We start from the raw sequence: 17126 nt of genomic DNA on the forward strand, positions 1-17126 counted from the left end.
TTCCAAACTCTCTTGTTCTCCAAGGAAGGGGGTCCCAGGAGGCTGGGAAGAAGGTTGCAGGGAAAGGGGGTCCCCAGATGTGACGCAGGAACAGGGACAGCAGTGTCTGCAGTGGGAGAGCTCCTCAGGCCCAGAAGAGCCCAACAGAAGCCCTGGTTTTGGCCCCAGTGTCCTGCGTGATTCCGAACAGGACCTCCTGGTGGCACCCCATGATCTGGAGCCCCACCCACCTTGTCCTGCCCGTGCCAGCGTTCTGCCCACCCCGCCCGCACCCATGCCGGCACCCTTGCCTGGTGGAAGCACCCCATCTTCCCACCCGCCCGCCCCTGGCCTGGCAGAGCCCCACCCAGCAGGGCGCCCAGGACAGAGACGGTCCCAGCCCCTCCAGCCCCGTCTCCCCACATGAATACAATCTGGAAAGCTTGCCAAGAGTAGATTCTTTATTAATTTCTCTTTTTTTCTTTTTAAAAAAGTATTCCTTCAGTATAAAAAATAAATATTTTAAATATGACATTGAATAAATAAAAATAATCTGTCAGTATGAAACATTCCCACAGGGTACATTCATCAATAGGAATTTGTCCCCCAAGGCCAAGTCCTTTCCAGTAGAAAGGAAGGAGGGAAACACGGAAGGATGCACAGAGCTAGCAGTGTGGATGGGAGTGACGCCCAGGTACTGGGTGTGGGTAAGGGACAGGCGGGGGTGTGGAGGGGGGTGGCAATCCGGAAGTAAGAACATCTGTACCATCTGAAGGGAAATTAACCTCTCACTTGGCTGTGGCCTCCAGCCCCACACGCTATGTCTTTCCTGGAGAGCCAGCGAGGCAGAGCTGGACTGCTTCTATTGGGGAGACATCTCCAAGGAGGGGACAAGGAGAGGGGGAGAAGGATGAGGGGGAGGAGAGACAAATAAATAGTGGTGCTTTCTCATTTAAAAATTTTTTAAATAAATAAGGTCCCCAATACCCCTCTTTCGATAAACTGCAAAAGGACTGTCCTAACCCCTCCTCTCCTGCCGGCCTCTCCCTCCTCCTCGGGCTGGGGCCGTGACCCAGGATGCAGGTGTGGGTCAAAACCAGATAAAGGAGGAAGTGGACAGCTTCCTGCCCTGCAAAGCTTTTTTCCACACAAAGGCTCCAAAATTCAGAGATGCTGTGCAAAGTGGGTGCCCATCTGCCAGACAGGTTCTACAAAGAGCACTGAGGACGAGGGTGAGGGGCAGAGCCGGGGCTACGCCTGGGGGAGGAGAATCGCTTGGTCCCCGAGCCTCAGAGCCTGCCCAGGTGGGCCTGGCACGGGGAGTCTGCGTCCACGGGATGATGAGACGAAGGGGGACAAGCCGGCTCCAAGCCTTCCAAGCCACGTTCACTGAAGGAGCAGAGCGACGGGGGACAGCAGGCTGAGATCCTGGACAAGGCTGAGCGTGACCCTCAGTGTCTTAACCCTCAGTTAAGACAGTGTTGGAAAACATGTAACCATTGTGGTCTCCTCCACCACCCGCCACAAAACAGTCTTGCCAACGGGACGGACAACTCCCACCTCCAGCCCCCGACCCCAGGCCTCAGGGCCTGCCTACTGCCTTGCCCACCTGCCCTCCGATGGACACGGGTAAAGTGCTCGGAGGAGGCAGAGGGGTGCAAAGTGAGTGCAAAGCACCAAAATCGTGCTGGCTGAACGGCTAGGCTCGCTGCCCGCTCAGGGTTTGAGAAGACGCCAGAACCTTGCTCTTAGCAGCTGCCCCAGCTCTGGGCCCTCCTCCCCTGCTCCCAGACTGGAGGGCGTTTCTCCACTAGCCTGGCCCCAGCACAAAGGAAAGGATCAGGTTCCCTGCCTGGGAGCCCAGACATGGGTGGGGGTGTGGGGGGAGGTGGGGCAGGAGGGACCACAGCTTCCTGGTCTGCATCCCAGGGCCTCCTCGTCCTCCTCTCCAGAGCAGGGGCCTCCTCCCTGGGCCGTCCAGCTTCCTGAGGTCCAGCCAGGTCCTCTCGCCCTCTGTGGGTGTTCAGGCCACCCGAGAAGGCACTTCCCCGCTGGGTGCTGGTCAGGACTGTTCCAGGGCCCCCAGACTGCTAGTCTAGAGGCAGCTTGAGGACAAGGAAACAGCAGCAGGTGGGCCACCAGGGCTGCCTTGCCCACTGCTCCAGGGGTGCCATCTCTATGGTGAATGTTGCCTCCAACAGCACAATTCCAGGGGGCGCCGGACAACACAGTGTTGAATGGGCCCCTTGGAGCCAAGCAACATGGTGGCCCTGGGAAAAGGTCCCTTGGCCACTCCACAAACTGGCCCAGCCTGCCTCGCAGCCAGGGTCCCGATAGCCCCAGAGCCAGTTACCGTTAGGGTGGGGGTTGGAGCCGGGTCCCCCGTCCCCTCCCAGACTGACCAGTTCTCTCAGCTCCTGACCCTTCTATGAGCCTCACCCATAAGGCTTATCCCACTTGTAACATCTTCGACTTCCAGACCAGGCCCTGCTAAGGCCTGGCCCCGGCCCCTGCAGAAGGAGCCATCATATTATTTCTGCTGGAGAGGGAGCAGGGAAAGGGGAATTAACTTTGCTATTTAAAGCACCAATAAGTTAATATAAATAGGGCATCAAAATAAATAGACAATCATGCTGGGTCAGACACACAGCACCCTTGGATCTCAGGCTTCCTGAGACCCTGACCTCAACTTCTGCTGTCCCCTTGCTCCGGGGTCCAGCGATGGCCTCTGGTGCCCCTCAAGTACCTTTGTATGACCTCACGGGGCCTCCGTGGGCCTCAGATGTGAGCTGCCACTCTGAACTACTGCATCCACCCCTCCCTTACAGACCCTTGCCCACAAGACTCTGGGTCCCCTCAGAACCCCCTCACCTGACTTTACAACCCGTCCACCTCCCCACACCCCGCCTCCAGGTCCAGCCGCCAGACCCCAGCCACCGGGACAGCAGGACAGACTGCAGGCTCAAGGAAGAAGAGCCCATCGAGACTTTCAAGGGCCTCTCTTCCTTCCCAGGCCTGAAGGTGGCCTCTCTGCCTCCCCAGGAGGCTGAAGGCCAGCGACCTCCTTCTGGAACCTTCCACCTGACAGTCCTAGGCCTGAGCTCTCCAATCACACCCAAGACAAGGCAGCATCTCAAACCAGAGTTCCCTTTCTAGCCTTCCACTCACCATACTTGTAGGGGCCAAGGATCCTTCAGGATCCCAGCCCCTCTGGGCTGCCTGAGTTCCAACCAGACCTTTCAAGGTCTACCGAAGGGGCAGCGAAGGCACTGATAGTTGTCGTTCTGCTGGGGGCCAGGCAATGCCCCCGACCCCTGCTGTCTTGCCCCATGGTCAGGGTCACTGGAGGCAACTTGTGTGGTTTGCTCACGAAGACCCTGGCTGAGGGGACGAGAAGGGGCCGAAATCCAGCCTGACACCGGGTGCCTGGCTGCAGTATCCCAGAAGAAGGGGCACCTTCTTCTAGTTGGCGCCATGTATAGGTTCTCCCTCTGGGAGTTTTGGCTCTGCTTGGCTTCATCACAGCCCACCCTGGAGGGGAATAGACTGGCCAGGAACCCCTCGGGGTCTGCGAGCAGCCCCCACTTGGCTTGGGCACTGCTCTGGGCCCTGGCCACAGTTTGAGAGCCACCTAAGTCTAAGATCTCAGGTCACTGTGCGCTATGAGACCTCCCGTCTAGAAGGCCTGGGCCACCACAGCGATGACCTGCTTATACTTCCCCAGGAGCTGACAGCCGAGCTTCTTCTTCTGGAAGACGTCCTTGCCTGAGGTGTCTGGGCCGTAGGCCACGTCCACGTGGGCCACGTGGTACTTGCTGCGCAGGCGGCAGAGCACGTTGCTGAGGAGGCCCCGCATGACATCTGCCGTGGCGTTCAGCTTGCTGTGCAGGCTGTGGGCGCTGGGATTGAGGACCTTCTGGTCCCGCGTGATGTTGCCCAGGGAGGCGCCCAGGTACGCGATGATGCGGTACAGCTCCACCAGCCGGGCCCTCTCCGTGCCATTGGCGTGGAAGGGCGGGAAGTCGGTCACATTGGGGCTGCACAGCTTGTCCAGGTTGTTGGGGAATGGCTCCCCCTGGGCCGTGTACTGAGGAGCAGAGGGGCGGAGGGGAGGTGACATGGGAGTCAGGGATGGGTGTTCCAGCCCTGCCACCAAGCCTCTGGGTCAGCTCTTGGGCTTCAGTCCCCACACCCCAAACACAGTGGCATGAGGACCCAATCACTTGCCCTGTAGGCATCTCGGGACTGTCCTGAGAGCCTGAAGTAATTGTGGGTGTGGATTCCCTTGGTAAAGCATCCAGGCCTATACCATGCAAGGAATTATCCTCCTCATCACAATCATCAGGACCACATGGGGACAGAAAGGAAAACCCCGAGTCTCACCTCCAACGTGTGCACCACACACACTTGCCCTTTCACCCACTGCACTCACCCTCTTCCTGGGCGGCTCTGCACCCCCGTCAACCACAACCCGCCGTCTCTCCCAACAGCACCCTGCCGTCCACCTCACCGCCTCCTTCTCTGTCTCTCATCGGCCTCTCCCTCCACAAGGTGGAAGAATCTCAAGGCTAGAAGTGCCAGGCACCCCCTTCTCCAGGCAGCTCTGCCCCTATCTAACTGGGCACCCTAGGCAAGTGGCGGAGCCTGGGCCAGGGGGTGGGGAGGAAGCTGAGGGAGTCTGGGTGTGGTGGGACCAGTCCCCCTCCCTTCCCTTCCCTGACCAGCCCCGCCAGCCCAGGTCCCTGCAGCAAAGCCCAGCCCCTCCCTCCCTCCTTCCTTGGTTCCCTGGGGGGAGACTTACATAGAGAATAAAGAGGGCTTTGGCACTGCTGTTGAGCTGAGCCAGCTGGTTCTTGATCTGGTTCATGAGGTTGCTGTGACATGGGTGGCGTGTGGCACAGGTGGCGTTGACAGGGGTGATGGGAAGGGGGCTCCCCGCTCCGTGTTTCCAGTGCAGAACCAGCAGCAGGGGCACAACTCCTGGGAACAGGCAGGAGGGAGCCATGAGCAGGCAGGTGGGGGGGTGGGCAAGAGGTCTCATGGTAGAGGATGCGCCTCATCTCCCTCAGGGACACCAGTGTCTCCTCTCAGCCTCCAGGTCTCTCTTCACCCAGCATGGCTGTTTCTTACTTTCACGATGTCACCAAATCTGCTTCTCTGTCCCCCTCCCTCCAGAGCTCTAACCCTCTGTCTCTGCTTCACTCCCATCGATCACTCCCTGCTGTCTCCTGACAGGAGCAAGGCGCAGGACGTGAGCTGTTTCTACCAGTTGGAAACTGGGTGCAGGGTGACACCATCCTGGCCTCTGGCTGGAGGGTACCACGCCCCAGCCCCAGCAGGTCTCAAGGAAAAGAGCAGCCCCTACCTCCCCACCTCCCAGGATGGTCCAGATTCCTAAGTGTTATTTCACACTTCAATCTCCCAGAGTGGGCTTCTTAGGGGACCATGGTGGGGGGGGTTCTGCTGACCCTCATCTCCCAAACCTGTCACATGATTTTGGCTCACTGGGCCCTTTGTCCCCTAATTCTGTGGTTATCCTTCTCCAAATGTGGCCACTACCCTATCTAGGACCCTCAACTCCACCCCAATTCTGCAGTTCTGCCCGCCCCCCACTCCATTCCCAAGTCATTCTTCAAAACTTCCTATCCCACTCTGTACTCCTCCTGGCCTCCATGCCCTCCCACTCCTGTCTACTGGTCCTTGCTCCAGGTTGTGGGTTAGGACAAGGAGAATCCTGGGGTCCCTCAGTCCCCCAGAGCCTTCGGGAGGGCAAAGGAATGGTGCAACCAGGAAAGAAAAAAGGGAAAATGTCGCACGCAGCCAGGTGGGCGGGGGAGGAAGGAAAGTGAAAGGTGACAGGAGAGCTGAGAGCTGTCCGGGCCTGTCCAGGATCGCCCCTCCCCGCCCAGGGCGCCTACTTTCCGCCTCCCCCCACCCCCCTTGCTTTCCAAGTGACCCAAGCATCAAGGGCTGGGGTCGGTGGACCTGTGAGGCTGGAGAACCGATGAGGTTGGGGGAAAGGGTGGCGCGCAGGAGCCGGTTCCCCTCCTGGGACAGTGGCAGCCTCAAGTTCACTTCTGGGTCCCCTGTGCCTCCCAGCATCCCCCGGCAGTGCTGAGGCCCCCGATGGCTGGGGGGCCCCCACACCCCAGGCTCACCTAGCACAGACCACAGCTTTCCAGACACTAGCAGATGGAGGCGGCACCTGCTCCCGTCCCGGGCCGGAGTTTGCAAGCTGCTCAGAGGCCGGCGCCCCTCCCAGGGAGCAGCCCGGGACGCGGTTGGAAAAGAGAAAGCGGAAAGACAGAAAGAAAGAAAGAAAAAGAAAGAGGGAGGGTGAGTCCCGGAGAAAGCTGAGCTGGAAGAGCAGCAGGAGAGCCGGCGGAGCGAGGAGGAGGAGGAGGAGGAGGAGGAGGAGGAGGAGGAGGAGGAGGAGGAGGAGGAAGGCTGCGGCGCACCCTCCCTTGCCCGCCAACCTGCGGGCCCCAGGGCGGGCTGGGCGCGCGGTGCCGGGACCATGTGCCTGCTCTCGCTCCCGGCCGCCACCCAGCGCCTCCGGCGGCCCGGCGGGCTGCGCGGGCGCCCCAAGTGTCCATGTGTCTGCGGCGAGTGGGTGTCCCGCTCACGATCGCCAAGTGCCCCAAGTTGCCGCTGCGCCCGTGGCGGGGCGCGGAAGCCGGCGCGGGGCGGGTGGATTTACCTGCCGCCAAGACCTTCATTATGGGCTGGACTCCAGAGGGCCTTGGAGGAGACCTTAGATGCCTGCAGTTTTCAGAGGTTCATGCTCAAATGGGGAATTTGCCCGATTTATATACTGGAGCCTGTGTTGTAAGACAGAGAGAGAAACAGCTATATTTAGCAGGGATCCCCGTCCAGGAAGTTGTTTGAGGTGCATCATAGGAAATTATGAATGGAAGAAAGTGAGAGTGAAGGGGGGGCAGTGAGGGGGGAGGGTGGCGAGAGCAGACTTTTTCCCTCTTCTAAGAATTTGATTGATAAAATTATAATGAACTCTTCAACAAAACACCCTGCGGTTTTCCTGCGTGGCTTGCCCTGGGAGTTGTTTGAAGATGGGGAGGGGGAGGAGGGTCCCCGAGTCATCGGTGTCCCTGGGCAGTGGGTACCCCAGACAGCCCTGACTCACCTGGGTTTGGGGAGGTGGCTTGAAACTAGGCAAGCAGACGGAGGCTGCCACCTGTGGCCCCCTGTTCAGGGGGTTTGGGGGTCAGTGGGGAGGAGGCAGGCTGGGGCTTGGCTGACAAGGAGGCTCCAGGAAGAGGGGCTGGGGCCCTGGTGTGGACTTTAGACGGTAAAAAAGCGAAACTGAACGTGGGCGCTGGAAGCCACCGCAGAGGTGGCCTCCTCCAACCTGCCCGCTGCCACTATGCAAAGTGGGGCTCCCGTGGGGACAGGTTGTCCAGGGTCCCACAAGGTCAGGCCTCCTGACTGCCATCAACAAGCCTGCATTGATGACCACAGGTACCTGTGGGGCTGAGGAGGGGGCTGGGAAGATGGGAGGTGAGGGGTTGCTGTGACTCCCTTCTCTGGGGAGAGCCTGGGGAGGAGATTCTGGGAAGATGTGATGTTTCTGGCGTTTACCTAAAACTCTTTGCACCCTTCAGGGGAGAGTGGTCCAGCATTTCCATTTTGAAAGGACATTTGGAGCAGAGACTTAAGGAGGCTGAGCCAGTTGGAGCCAGGTTTGCTCCTCAGGACGCAGAGGGATGGCTGAGGAGAACAGAAAATGTCTTGGAGGGCCCTTGGGGCTCAGCATCAGAGAATGATTATGGCCCCCAAGAGGTGCTTCTGGAGTCTCTTAGGCAGGGTCACAAATACTGGTGTCTATCGTGGCCAGGTAGATTCATAAATGAGTAAGGAGGGGCAGGAAGGAATGGTGAGGACTAGGGCAAAATGAGCACAGCAACTCCTCCCTGGCAAAAAGCATTCAAAACAAAACAAAAGAGGTGGGGGAGTGCTGGTCAGACACATCTGGGGCTATGTGGTCCCACAAGTTGCCAAGGGCGCCCCCGCTGCAGCCCTCCCACCTGACCCCAACCAGAGAACGAGGCAGGAGAGTTGCTTCTCCAAGGCCAGGGAGCCCTGCAGCCTTTCCCTGGCCCCTGATTCCCTCTGCCCACCCCCTCAGCCCTCCTCCATGCCCCCAGCTCCCGCCTCTTGCCACATCCCGGAGGACCTGCCCAGCATTCGTTCATTCCTCCGTGCCAGGACGAGCCCTCCTGCTGCCGCCGTGCCCCCTCCCCCCCACGCATGCCCTGCCCTCTCCAGGCTGCTTCCTCCCGGCTCTCCCAGCTTGGCCTCGGCTGTGGGGCGATAAAACTGCCCATCCCAGCGGGCGCTTCCCAGCAGGGAGGAGGCTGGTAGAGCCCACACTGGCTTTCCTTCCTCCTCCCGGCCGCTCCACACCTTGTGTCTTCCTTGGGGGCCATGGAAGGCCCCAGCTGGCACTCGCCCCTCTCATGCACCTGCTCTGGGGTCTGTGTATGCCCCTAGGAGGTCCAGCCACCCCAGCCTGTCTCAGGCAGCCCCACACCTCAGGACATCCCAGCTCACCTCCCTCCCATAATCCCCCAGGCCCAATCTCTCCTGCAGGAGGGCCTGAGCACGTGGGGAGCGTGAACTCTGGATCAGCCTCCAAACCCCACCCCCACATCTCCCGGACCCCTGTCATCTGCCTCATCCTGACTCTTCTGATGTGGACCCCAAATCCATTTGACCAGGGCCCCACAGAGGCCCCATCTATGGATCCCCTGTTCCCCCGCCCAAGTGTCTCACTGGGTGCCCTGATTCTCCTGGAGGCTGCCTCCTCGTCCCACTGCCCTCCTGCCACAGTTCCTCCCCTGCATCACTCCCAGTGGACTTGCCGGGCCTTGCACTGTCTTCTGGCTGCCCAGACCCCTCCTCAGCCCTAGAAAACGCCCCCAAACGCCATGTAATCTCAGCCCCACCCCACAGGAAACAGGAAGTGGGGCGGAGTCTAGAAGATACTTCACCCTCGCCCTGACTGGCCCCCTCCCCTGCCTCAGTTTCCCCTCTCACGGTACCTGACTTGGTCTGTGCTCCCCAAGTGTTCTGGGCCCCTCGGCACCCCAGGCCCAGCCTCCCTCTCCTGTCCATGTCCAGCCACCACCTGCACCGGGCCTCTCGGGGGCAGGCCGGGCAGGGTCTCGGAGCTGCGGACCCGTGAGCCGCCTGCAACGTGGCCTCGGTCCCCGGGAATCGGCTGCCCAGGCGGCGCTCCAGGCCAGCTTTGGTCTCCTGGAGTTTGTTTTCTTCCTTCCCTCTCTACGCTGCTATGTGTGTGTGTGTGTTTTCCCCAGCTTCCTCACGGAAGGCATCCTCCCTTCTTGGCTGCCTGCTCCCAGGGTCGTGACCCCAGGCCCCACCCTGGAGTGGCAGCCCCAGCCCGGCCCCTTCCAGCTGTGACTTCATCCCCAGCCTGTCCTGCTTCTGCACACTGGGCCTGCTGGGGATTTGACCGGCCTCAGGGTGAGGGGGACAGCTGGGGCCCACATAGGGCACCCTTAGTCTGGGGGGGGGGCGGCCAGGCCGGGGCTGGGGGTGCTCCTCCAGGCGGCTGTACCATCCACCTGCTCATCTCCAGGAAGCGAGTCCAGGGCCGGCCTGGGGCCTCCCCAGGGCCCCTGAGGTCTCTTTCTCTCCCACTCACTTTGGCGCATGTGGCCATTCAGCCCCTCCTTTCCTTCTGATTCTCACTCACCATCCACAAGTCTCTCTTAGAATGTCAGGTGGGGAAGCTGAGGCTCAGAGAGGTGAAGACACTTGCCCAGGGCAGCACAGAGAGTTAACAAGAGAATGAGGCCTGGAGCCCTGGCCTCTGGCTTGAAGGCCACAGCTAATGCCAGGAGCACCTCATGCTGCGATGGGAGCAAGGGGTGGTGAGCTGCATTCAGGCCGCTTCTTCCGGGAAGCCTCCCCTTCCTCCCACAGCCCAGGTTAGCTGAGTCTGCCCAGTCCTGCCCACTCTCCTTTCAAGTGGGAACAAGTCTCATTCCTCCCTCTTTGAGGGCTTGGTTGGGGTCTGATCCTCATTTGTACTCTTGACAGCACCTGGCTCAGGGTTACATCAGAGCAGATGCTAAGTATTTTCTAAAAGCATTTTAGTTTCCAAAAGCTGTCTGTGCCAAGTCTCTCATGGCGAGAGGAGTAAAGTCTGCTGGTTGGAAGCATGGACTTCAGCCTCAGTCAGAGCCGGGTTAGAGGTTTGAGTCTGCCAGTTATGAGCTGGGTGACTTTGAGGAAGTGACCACATCCTGGCCTCAGTTTTCTCATCTATAAAATGGGAATAATGACACCTGTGCTGTGGGTTTGCTGTGAGGGCTCAGGCTCAGCGCAGTTCTGGGAGCCCAGCCAACCCTCTGCTCGTCAGCATTGATCCTCCTCACCGTGGAGGAGTAGGGGTTCTTGTCCCCATTTTACAGATGAGGAAAGTTGGGCATAATCCAGGGCTAAAGGGGGAAAGCTGGGCAGGAGAGGGGCCTGTTCATTCTCTCCTGATGGATAATGGAAACAAAACACCCTCGAGCCTCCAGCTTCTGGGGTGCCCCAGGAAGATCAGATGGGTTGCTGGGGGGGCTGGCACGGCGGTGGGCTCTCTCTCCCTATGTCCTATCCTGGCCCGTGACCAACCGCACCCCAGGCTTGAGCTGAAGACAGTGGCTGACCCAGCCTCACCGCCCCCAGGAGCTGATTCACCCCCAAGGCCCATCTGAGAAGGAAGGAGACATAGTTCAGCTCAGAGGGGCTTGAATCACCAGCCGCCCCCTGCGGAGCCCTGGGGGGAGTTGTGGAGGTGGGGGACAGCCCCTGCCTGCCTGTCTGTCTCTTTCCTGGGCCCCGGGGCACTCAGGGGAGAGGGTAACATGGCAGTGGCCATTGGCAGGGGGTGGCAGGGAGGTACCCTCACAGCCAGGCATCCTGTGTGGGCAGCCAGGAGCAGTTACTCACCAGGTAAGCAGCTCTCTGGGCATCGGGGAATTCCCCAAGGCTAGTGACCCAGAAACTGAGTGCTCTGGGCAACCCCCATTGCCCAGGCCGGCCCCCCTCCTCCCTCCCCATCCCTCTTCCCTGTCCCCATCTAAGATCTCAGTTCTCTGAAAACTCAACCAGCAGCTGCTCTCAGACATCAGCTCAGGCCCCGCTCCTCGCCTTGACGCTCCCACCTGGGAAATGAGCACAGCGGAGTCAGATGGGCCCAGGGGAGGAAGTTGGGGGCCAGAGGGAGTGGCCCAGGACCAGAGTTGGTGAGGGACAGCCAGAGGAGACAGGAGAAGCTCAGGAATTCCTGGCACAGCCCTGGCAGTTGTGTATCCTGTCCAAAAAGGCAAAAACACCTCATTATTCAGCACTTGAGAAAGGAGGATGTAACTATACCTGCAGGGCTGCCCACCTTCACCATCTATATGCTCTCATGTACTTTCCTGTGACCGCTGGCTCGGCTTTGCAAGTCACCTTTGGTCCCTTTGGGGCTAGGGTGGTAGTACCCATGAGTAAGGGTGTGTCTTACAGCCAGGCAAACATGGGTTTGATTCCTGCCCACACCTGTGACCTGGGGCAACTGGCTTCCTCTCTCTGAGCCCACTGAGAGTGGGGATGCGGTAGCGCCGGGCTCATGGGGCTGTCATGAAGATGTTAAGTGGGAAACACACAGTGCCTGCCACGTGGCAGCCATTCTAACCAGAGGTTGGGGTGGCCACAGGAGGGGCTCAAACCCCAGCCTGAATCAGGGGCTTGGGTTGGGCCTGGGTCCAGGGGTCCATGCTCCACCCGTGATCTGAGAGTTAGGACAAGGAGGGCTCCTGGGTCCTCTCAGTAGACAGAGTGTGGCGTGGGTCCTGGGGGAACAGGCAACCTCTCAGAGCCTCTGCAGGGGAATAAGCAATTCTTCCCACCTTGGGAATAAGCAACACTTCCCTTCCAGCTGTCTTTGAGGCTCTTGAGGTCCAGCTTTGGGCCTATAGTCTGCCCTTCTCACCCTCACCCCATCAAATCTCTGGCAGGGACCAGCTACACACCCTCAGGGCCAAGTGGGAGCCAGAAGCCAGTCTGGCCTCCTGCCAACTGTCCCCGGCATCACCCCGACATTTCCTGACTGGTTCTGCGTCAGGAATCACACCCCTGGAGGTGAATCAGAGTGACTGCATATTTTTTCTTCAATTCTGATAGAAATTGCAAGGGAAGCAGCAGCCTACAGGGTTCCGATCATCAGTGGGGTCAGAGGTCTGCCTCCGAGGTCCATGCCAAGTTGCATGGGGCCTGATTCCACTGCAGGCTCTGTCCTCAACGTCTCCATCTTTAGAATGGGTGTCTCTCCTCCCTGATGGTTCAGGCATCAGCCCTTAATGGATCTGGCATTTTAGCCTCTGCAAGCACTTTGACCTCCCCCAGGCTCTCTCTGAATCTTGAACTAGCTTGAGACCATCGCAGGCAGAGGTAAAGAGCGATATTTTCACACTGTAAGTCTCTGCCTCTTAGTGGATCATGGATTAAATTTAGAGGGTTGCCGCCAGCACTTTTAAAAGAAAATAGAATCGCAAAATCACCCAGCATTGCCCAGAGCGAGGGCAAGCGCCGCTCGGCGGAATTTTGTTTCCGTCGTCTGGACGTGTCAGCGTGTGCATCACCCTCTGGTTGCAAGGTGCAATGTGTTTCTAACTGTGGGTCTCAGTCAGAAACGCTTGTAAGCCACTTGGTATCAGTGATGAAAACCAGGCCCTGAGGGGCTGAGGAGTGACTTGCCCGAGGCCACTCGGCAGCTGGCAGCGTGGGGCTCCTGACTGCTCCTCGGCTGCCATCCCTTGCAGCCCAGGAGTGGCAGGAGGTGCTGCGGGCAGGGTGGGGCTGGGCAGGTGCTCACGGTCGGGGGTGGAGGCCTGGCATCACCCGATGCCAGGACAAAGGCCCTCCCACGGCCTGGCCTCTCACCATCCACTCCCTTCCGCAGCCTCAGATCCCCGGGCTCCCCACCCCGCCCGGCCCTGCCCGGGTGGGGCCCGGAATAGTCACAGGCCTTCCTCACTCTGCCACCGAGCTCTTCATCCTCACTCGGGCAGCGGGAGGGGGACGCGGCTGCAGTCCCCGCTCCAGGGTAGCCCGTGGCCCAGAGGCCCAGCCCATTTCTGGGAGTGCCCGCCGGGCTCCCCTTGGGTCTGTCTCTCCGCCGAGTGGGCATTTGCATGTGTGTGCGTGTGTGGTGAGGCCGTTTGTGTGGCTGTGTGTCTGTGTTGGGCTGTGTCTGGCCGTGTGTGCGTGTATGTGTGCGTGTGTGTGTGTGTGGCTGGGAGGGAGTCGGGGTGGACACACCTCTGGCTGACTTTGTGAGCCCCCTGTGTGATTGTGTGAGTGTGTGTGTGACCGTGTGCCTGGATCCTGTACCAGTGGATGTGAGTCTGTGCGTGCCAGGGGTCTCTGGACACGTGTGGGGAGGCGTGACCCTGTGTGTGTGTGTGTGTGTGTGTGCGCGCGCGCGCGCCCCCGAGTGTGTCTCCAACAATCCCTGCTCCTCACCCTCCAGCCCCCGCCCCTGGGAACTCTGTGGCAGCCTCACGTCACGGGGGCCACCAGCAGCTGGTTTCCTCCCCACCCCGCCCCAGCGCCGCCCCCCTGCCCTGGCCACCCTGACTCTTGGCTCAGGGACTAAGCTGATGTCAGAGCTGAGCTGACAGCTTCCTTCTCCCACTGGATTTTCCAAAAGAGAGAGACCACAGCCCGGCTCCTATTAAATAATCTCGGGGTTGGTGGGGGGAGGGGGGAGGATGTTTCACTCAGTGATTTCCTGAACTCAGAGGCAATAAACAGAACAGGAAGCAGCCCCGCGGACCCACTCAGCCTGAAACCGGCTGGCCCTGAGGTGGGGACTGGCGTCCCCTCCCCCAGACAAGCTCACTGGGGCCACCCTGACCCGACCCCAGAGCTGATGTCAGGGAAGCAGCCAGGCCCTCTCCCCAAACCGTCCTTCAGCGCCAGCACGGACTGAGGAAACCGTTCTGAGGATGGTGGGTGGGAGGTGATGTGAGCCTCAGGCCTGATGATAAGATGGAAAGAGTAGAGTAGCCCAGTCCCAATGGGCAGGGAGGATAGAGGGGTTGAGGCCCGGCTGAGGTTGGACCGTCCTCCTCCTGGGAAGAGAAGAAAAGATGAGCTCCCTGAAGTCAGGGAGGGACAGGACCAGGTAGGGGAGGAGCTGGGGGGAGCCGAGAGGAGAGGGCCAGGCTGCCCCCTCTGTCCTCCAGGTAACCTGGGTATGACACCCGTCCCCACTACCCTGCACCCTTGAGCCACTCCAGCCCTGCTTCCCATGCTTTCTGTGGCACGTAGCTGGCCCATCACTGACCCCAAAGGCCTTATGAGCTTCTCTCCTGCCTGCATCCCCCAAAGCAAGCAAAGCACTCACGAGAGTCCCCTGTTATCTCCGGTCCTAACACCCATCCCCACGGGAGACACTTTAATCCTGGTTTTACAGACATGGAAACTGAGGCTCAGAAAGTTGAACGATTTGCCTAAGGTCACACAGGGTGCGATGGAGCGAGCTCTCCAGCCCACGACCCCACAGCCTCCCTCAAACTGGAGCCAGGAGGCCAAGTGTGGTCCAGGGCTCACTGGCAGCAGGGGGCCAGGGGGGTCCCCAGGATGAGTCAACCCCAGGATCCCCTCCTTCTGCCTGGGCCGGCCGCTCAGCTGCTTATCAGCTGCAGGACTCCATGACACAATCCCGCTCTGATCTCCTGCCCAGCCTGGCCTCCTCCACCCCTGCCCCACCCCTGGACCCCGTTTCCGCTTCCTCCCTTTCTGGGTGGGACCACGCCCGCCCCAGGATCACAGTGGACTGTCTAGAGAGCTGGAGTCCCGCAAGCCCCTCAGTGGCTGTGGTCTCCCCAGAGTCCACTCTGGTCAGCAGGCTGGCAGCAGGAGACCCTCACATAGAGGGAGGACAGTGGCCTGTAGTTCCTGACCCTTAGGCTCCCCTCCAAGAGCCCACCTACCTCCTAAAGTGGTGTTAGCCTGGGAAACTTAAAGACCACCCTGGCCTCTGCCACCTCCATGTCCCCACTTGCAAAGGGAAAAGGTCAGAAATAATGAGGGGGGTGTCAGGGGTGTGGGGCTGGTGGTCTCTTCAATCAGCCAGGCCTCAAGGGCAGTCCTAGCTCTGCCACTCATGGCCTCAGACATGTGACCTCATTGCTCAGACCCCAGTTCCAAGAGTATAAAATGCGACACAATGTTGTCAACCTGAGAGGTTAGCATCACCCTCTGGGAAACCCTGCAGCACAGAAGACATGCCTGAGTGACTGATAGTATTATTATCTTAGCTGTTAAAACTTCACAGGTGGGGCCCAGAGAGGGGAAGTGACTTTTCCAAGGCCACAGATTAATGGCACATCCCCAACAACATGTGGGCTGCGTGCCTCCCTCAGGTTCCCAGACAAGGAGTCAAGAATCCCAGGTTTTAGTCCTGATTAGCAGTGGGGATTCCAGAAAGAACCTTTTAGGAGTCTCGGTTTTCCCGTCTGTAAAACCAGCCTAGAGAAGGCCATCCGTCTCCAAGGATCCAGAAAGGCTCTTTGAGGTGTAAACTACGGGATGGGGTTGTAGAGGATAGAGAAAGCCTCCCAGGCACCCTGGAGCGCTGGACGCAGCGGGGGTGAGGGCCAGGTCCGGGGCTCGCGGCTCAGCGCTCGCCAGCACTCAGCCACTGAGCTTAGCCCCAAGCCGCGGGCTGCAGCGCCCCCCACTGACCAGTGGGCAGCAGGCACCGTGGCAGGGGCACCTCCAGCCCTGGGTCCACCTGACTGGGTCAGTGCCTCCCTTAGGGCTGGGCAGGGCAGGATTTGGGGATTGAGGAAGTTGGGGTAGATGCCTGGGGCTCGGAATGGAGGGTAGGCCGAGGCCGTCAGCCAGGGCAGGGAAGGAGGCCAGCAGAGGGGTCCTGGAGGGGCCTCTGCCCTGCTGAGCACCTGGCGGCGGGGTGGGGGTGGGGGTGGGGGGTGTGCATTGAGGACTGGCCACAAGGGGGAGCCAGAGACCTCATGCAGCGGGCCTGGGGTGGGGGCTGCGTGCCTCCATCCAGTGGGAGCTCTGGGAGGAGGGGCGGGGGTGGGGGGGGTAGGAGGGAGAGGAGGGGGAGGAGGGGGACTTCTGTCCCTTCCCACCCCCCTCAAGCCCCAGGACCACCTAATCCCCACCCAGGACAGGTTCTGGGGACAATGTCCCTGCCCTCCCAGGAGCCTCTCCCCAGTCCTGGGGAACTGCTGATGGCAAGATTGGGGTCCAACCCCTTCTCAGGTTATTTATGCCAAGGTGCCGCCTGCCCCTCTGCCCCCCGGTGCCAAACTCTGTGAAGACTTTACTTACATTTCTCCTTTCTCCCTGCATGGTCCCATGAGCTGGTGCCCCCACAGTTAAGCCCATCTTACAGAGTAAGCAAAGCACAGAGAGGTCGAGTCCTCTCTGGGTCAAGGTCAAAAGCGTAGGGGTCATGACCTTGACCGACCACACACCCCAGAGCCTCCCTTGAGAGACTTCACTTTAGCAAAGACTCACTCTCTTTTCCCGAAAGCAGAGGCAGGCGGGGGCCACCCTGTGACCCACCACAGCCCCTTCTGGGGGGACAGGGACCCTCTACCTGCCAGGTCTCCATCCCAGGGAAAGCTAGGCTGCCACGAACTCAGAACCCTCCACTGCTCTGGGGAAAAGGGAACTTGAGGGCCCCTTGGGAATCCAGGAATCAAGACCCCCAGGGGTGACCCCTTCGGGATGACAAAGCCAGGACTCCGGCCTCCCCATCCAGTACTCTCTCCTCTGCCCTCTAAACCTGCCATGATCTTTAACCCCTCAGGTGTCCACATGACACTTTCACATCTGGTCTGAACTCTACCTCCACAGGCTCAGAGAGATGTGCAGGGCACATCTTACCATGCCCATTACGCGGTCGGGGAGACTGAGGCCTGGAGAGCCGGGTGGGCCATCAGGTGCCCCCGACACATGAGGGAAAAGGTGATGTTTGCCTGTGCTGAGGATAAATTCGGGGAAGCCTACCGTGGTCTGTGCCGCACCGGACCCTCCAGCGTCTGGCGGGGTGCTTGCTGGGTCTTCAGTGGGGCACCATCGAC

At 59.9% G+C, this 17126-nt stretch overlaps 1 protein-coding gene across 3 annotated transcripts; it reads right to left on the reverse strand.

Moving 5' to 3' along the window:
• Positions 1 to 417: 417 nt before the first annotated feature.
• Positions 418 to 9297, reverse strand: LIF (LIF interleukin 6 family cytokine). 3 transcript variants are annotated; one of them, XM_073790290.1, is made up of 4 exons: positions 9042 to 9297; positions 6680 to 6800; positions 4781 to 4959; positions 418 to 4066 (listed from the first exon to the last, which is right to left on the reverse strand). In XM_073790290.1, exons 2-4 carry the CDS (start codon positions 6696 to 6698, stop codon positions 3656 to 3658), a joined length of 609 nt encoding a protein of 202 aa, XP_073646391.1. In that variant the 5' UTR covers positions 6699 to 6800; positions 9042 to 9297; the 3' UTR covers positions 418 to 3655. The 3 variants fall into 3 exon arrangements, with proteins under 3 accessions (XP_073646391.1, XP_073646389.1, XP_073646390.1); XM_073790288.1 differs by having other exon boundaries at positions 6138 to 6800; XM_073790289.1 differs by lacking the exon at positions 9042 to 9297 and having other exon boundaries at positions 6138 to 6831.
• Positions 9298 to 17126: the final 7829 nt, after the last annotated feature.

The sequence above is a fragment of the Tursiops truncatus genome, chromosome 13 (genome assembly GCF_011762595.2).
Source record: "Tursiops truncatus isolate mTurTru1 chromosome 13, mTurTru1.mat.Y, whole genome shotgun sequence".
Lineage (NCBI taxonomy): Eukaryota > Metazoa > Chordata > Mammalia > Artiodactyla > Delphinidae > Tursiops > Tursiops truncatus.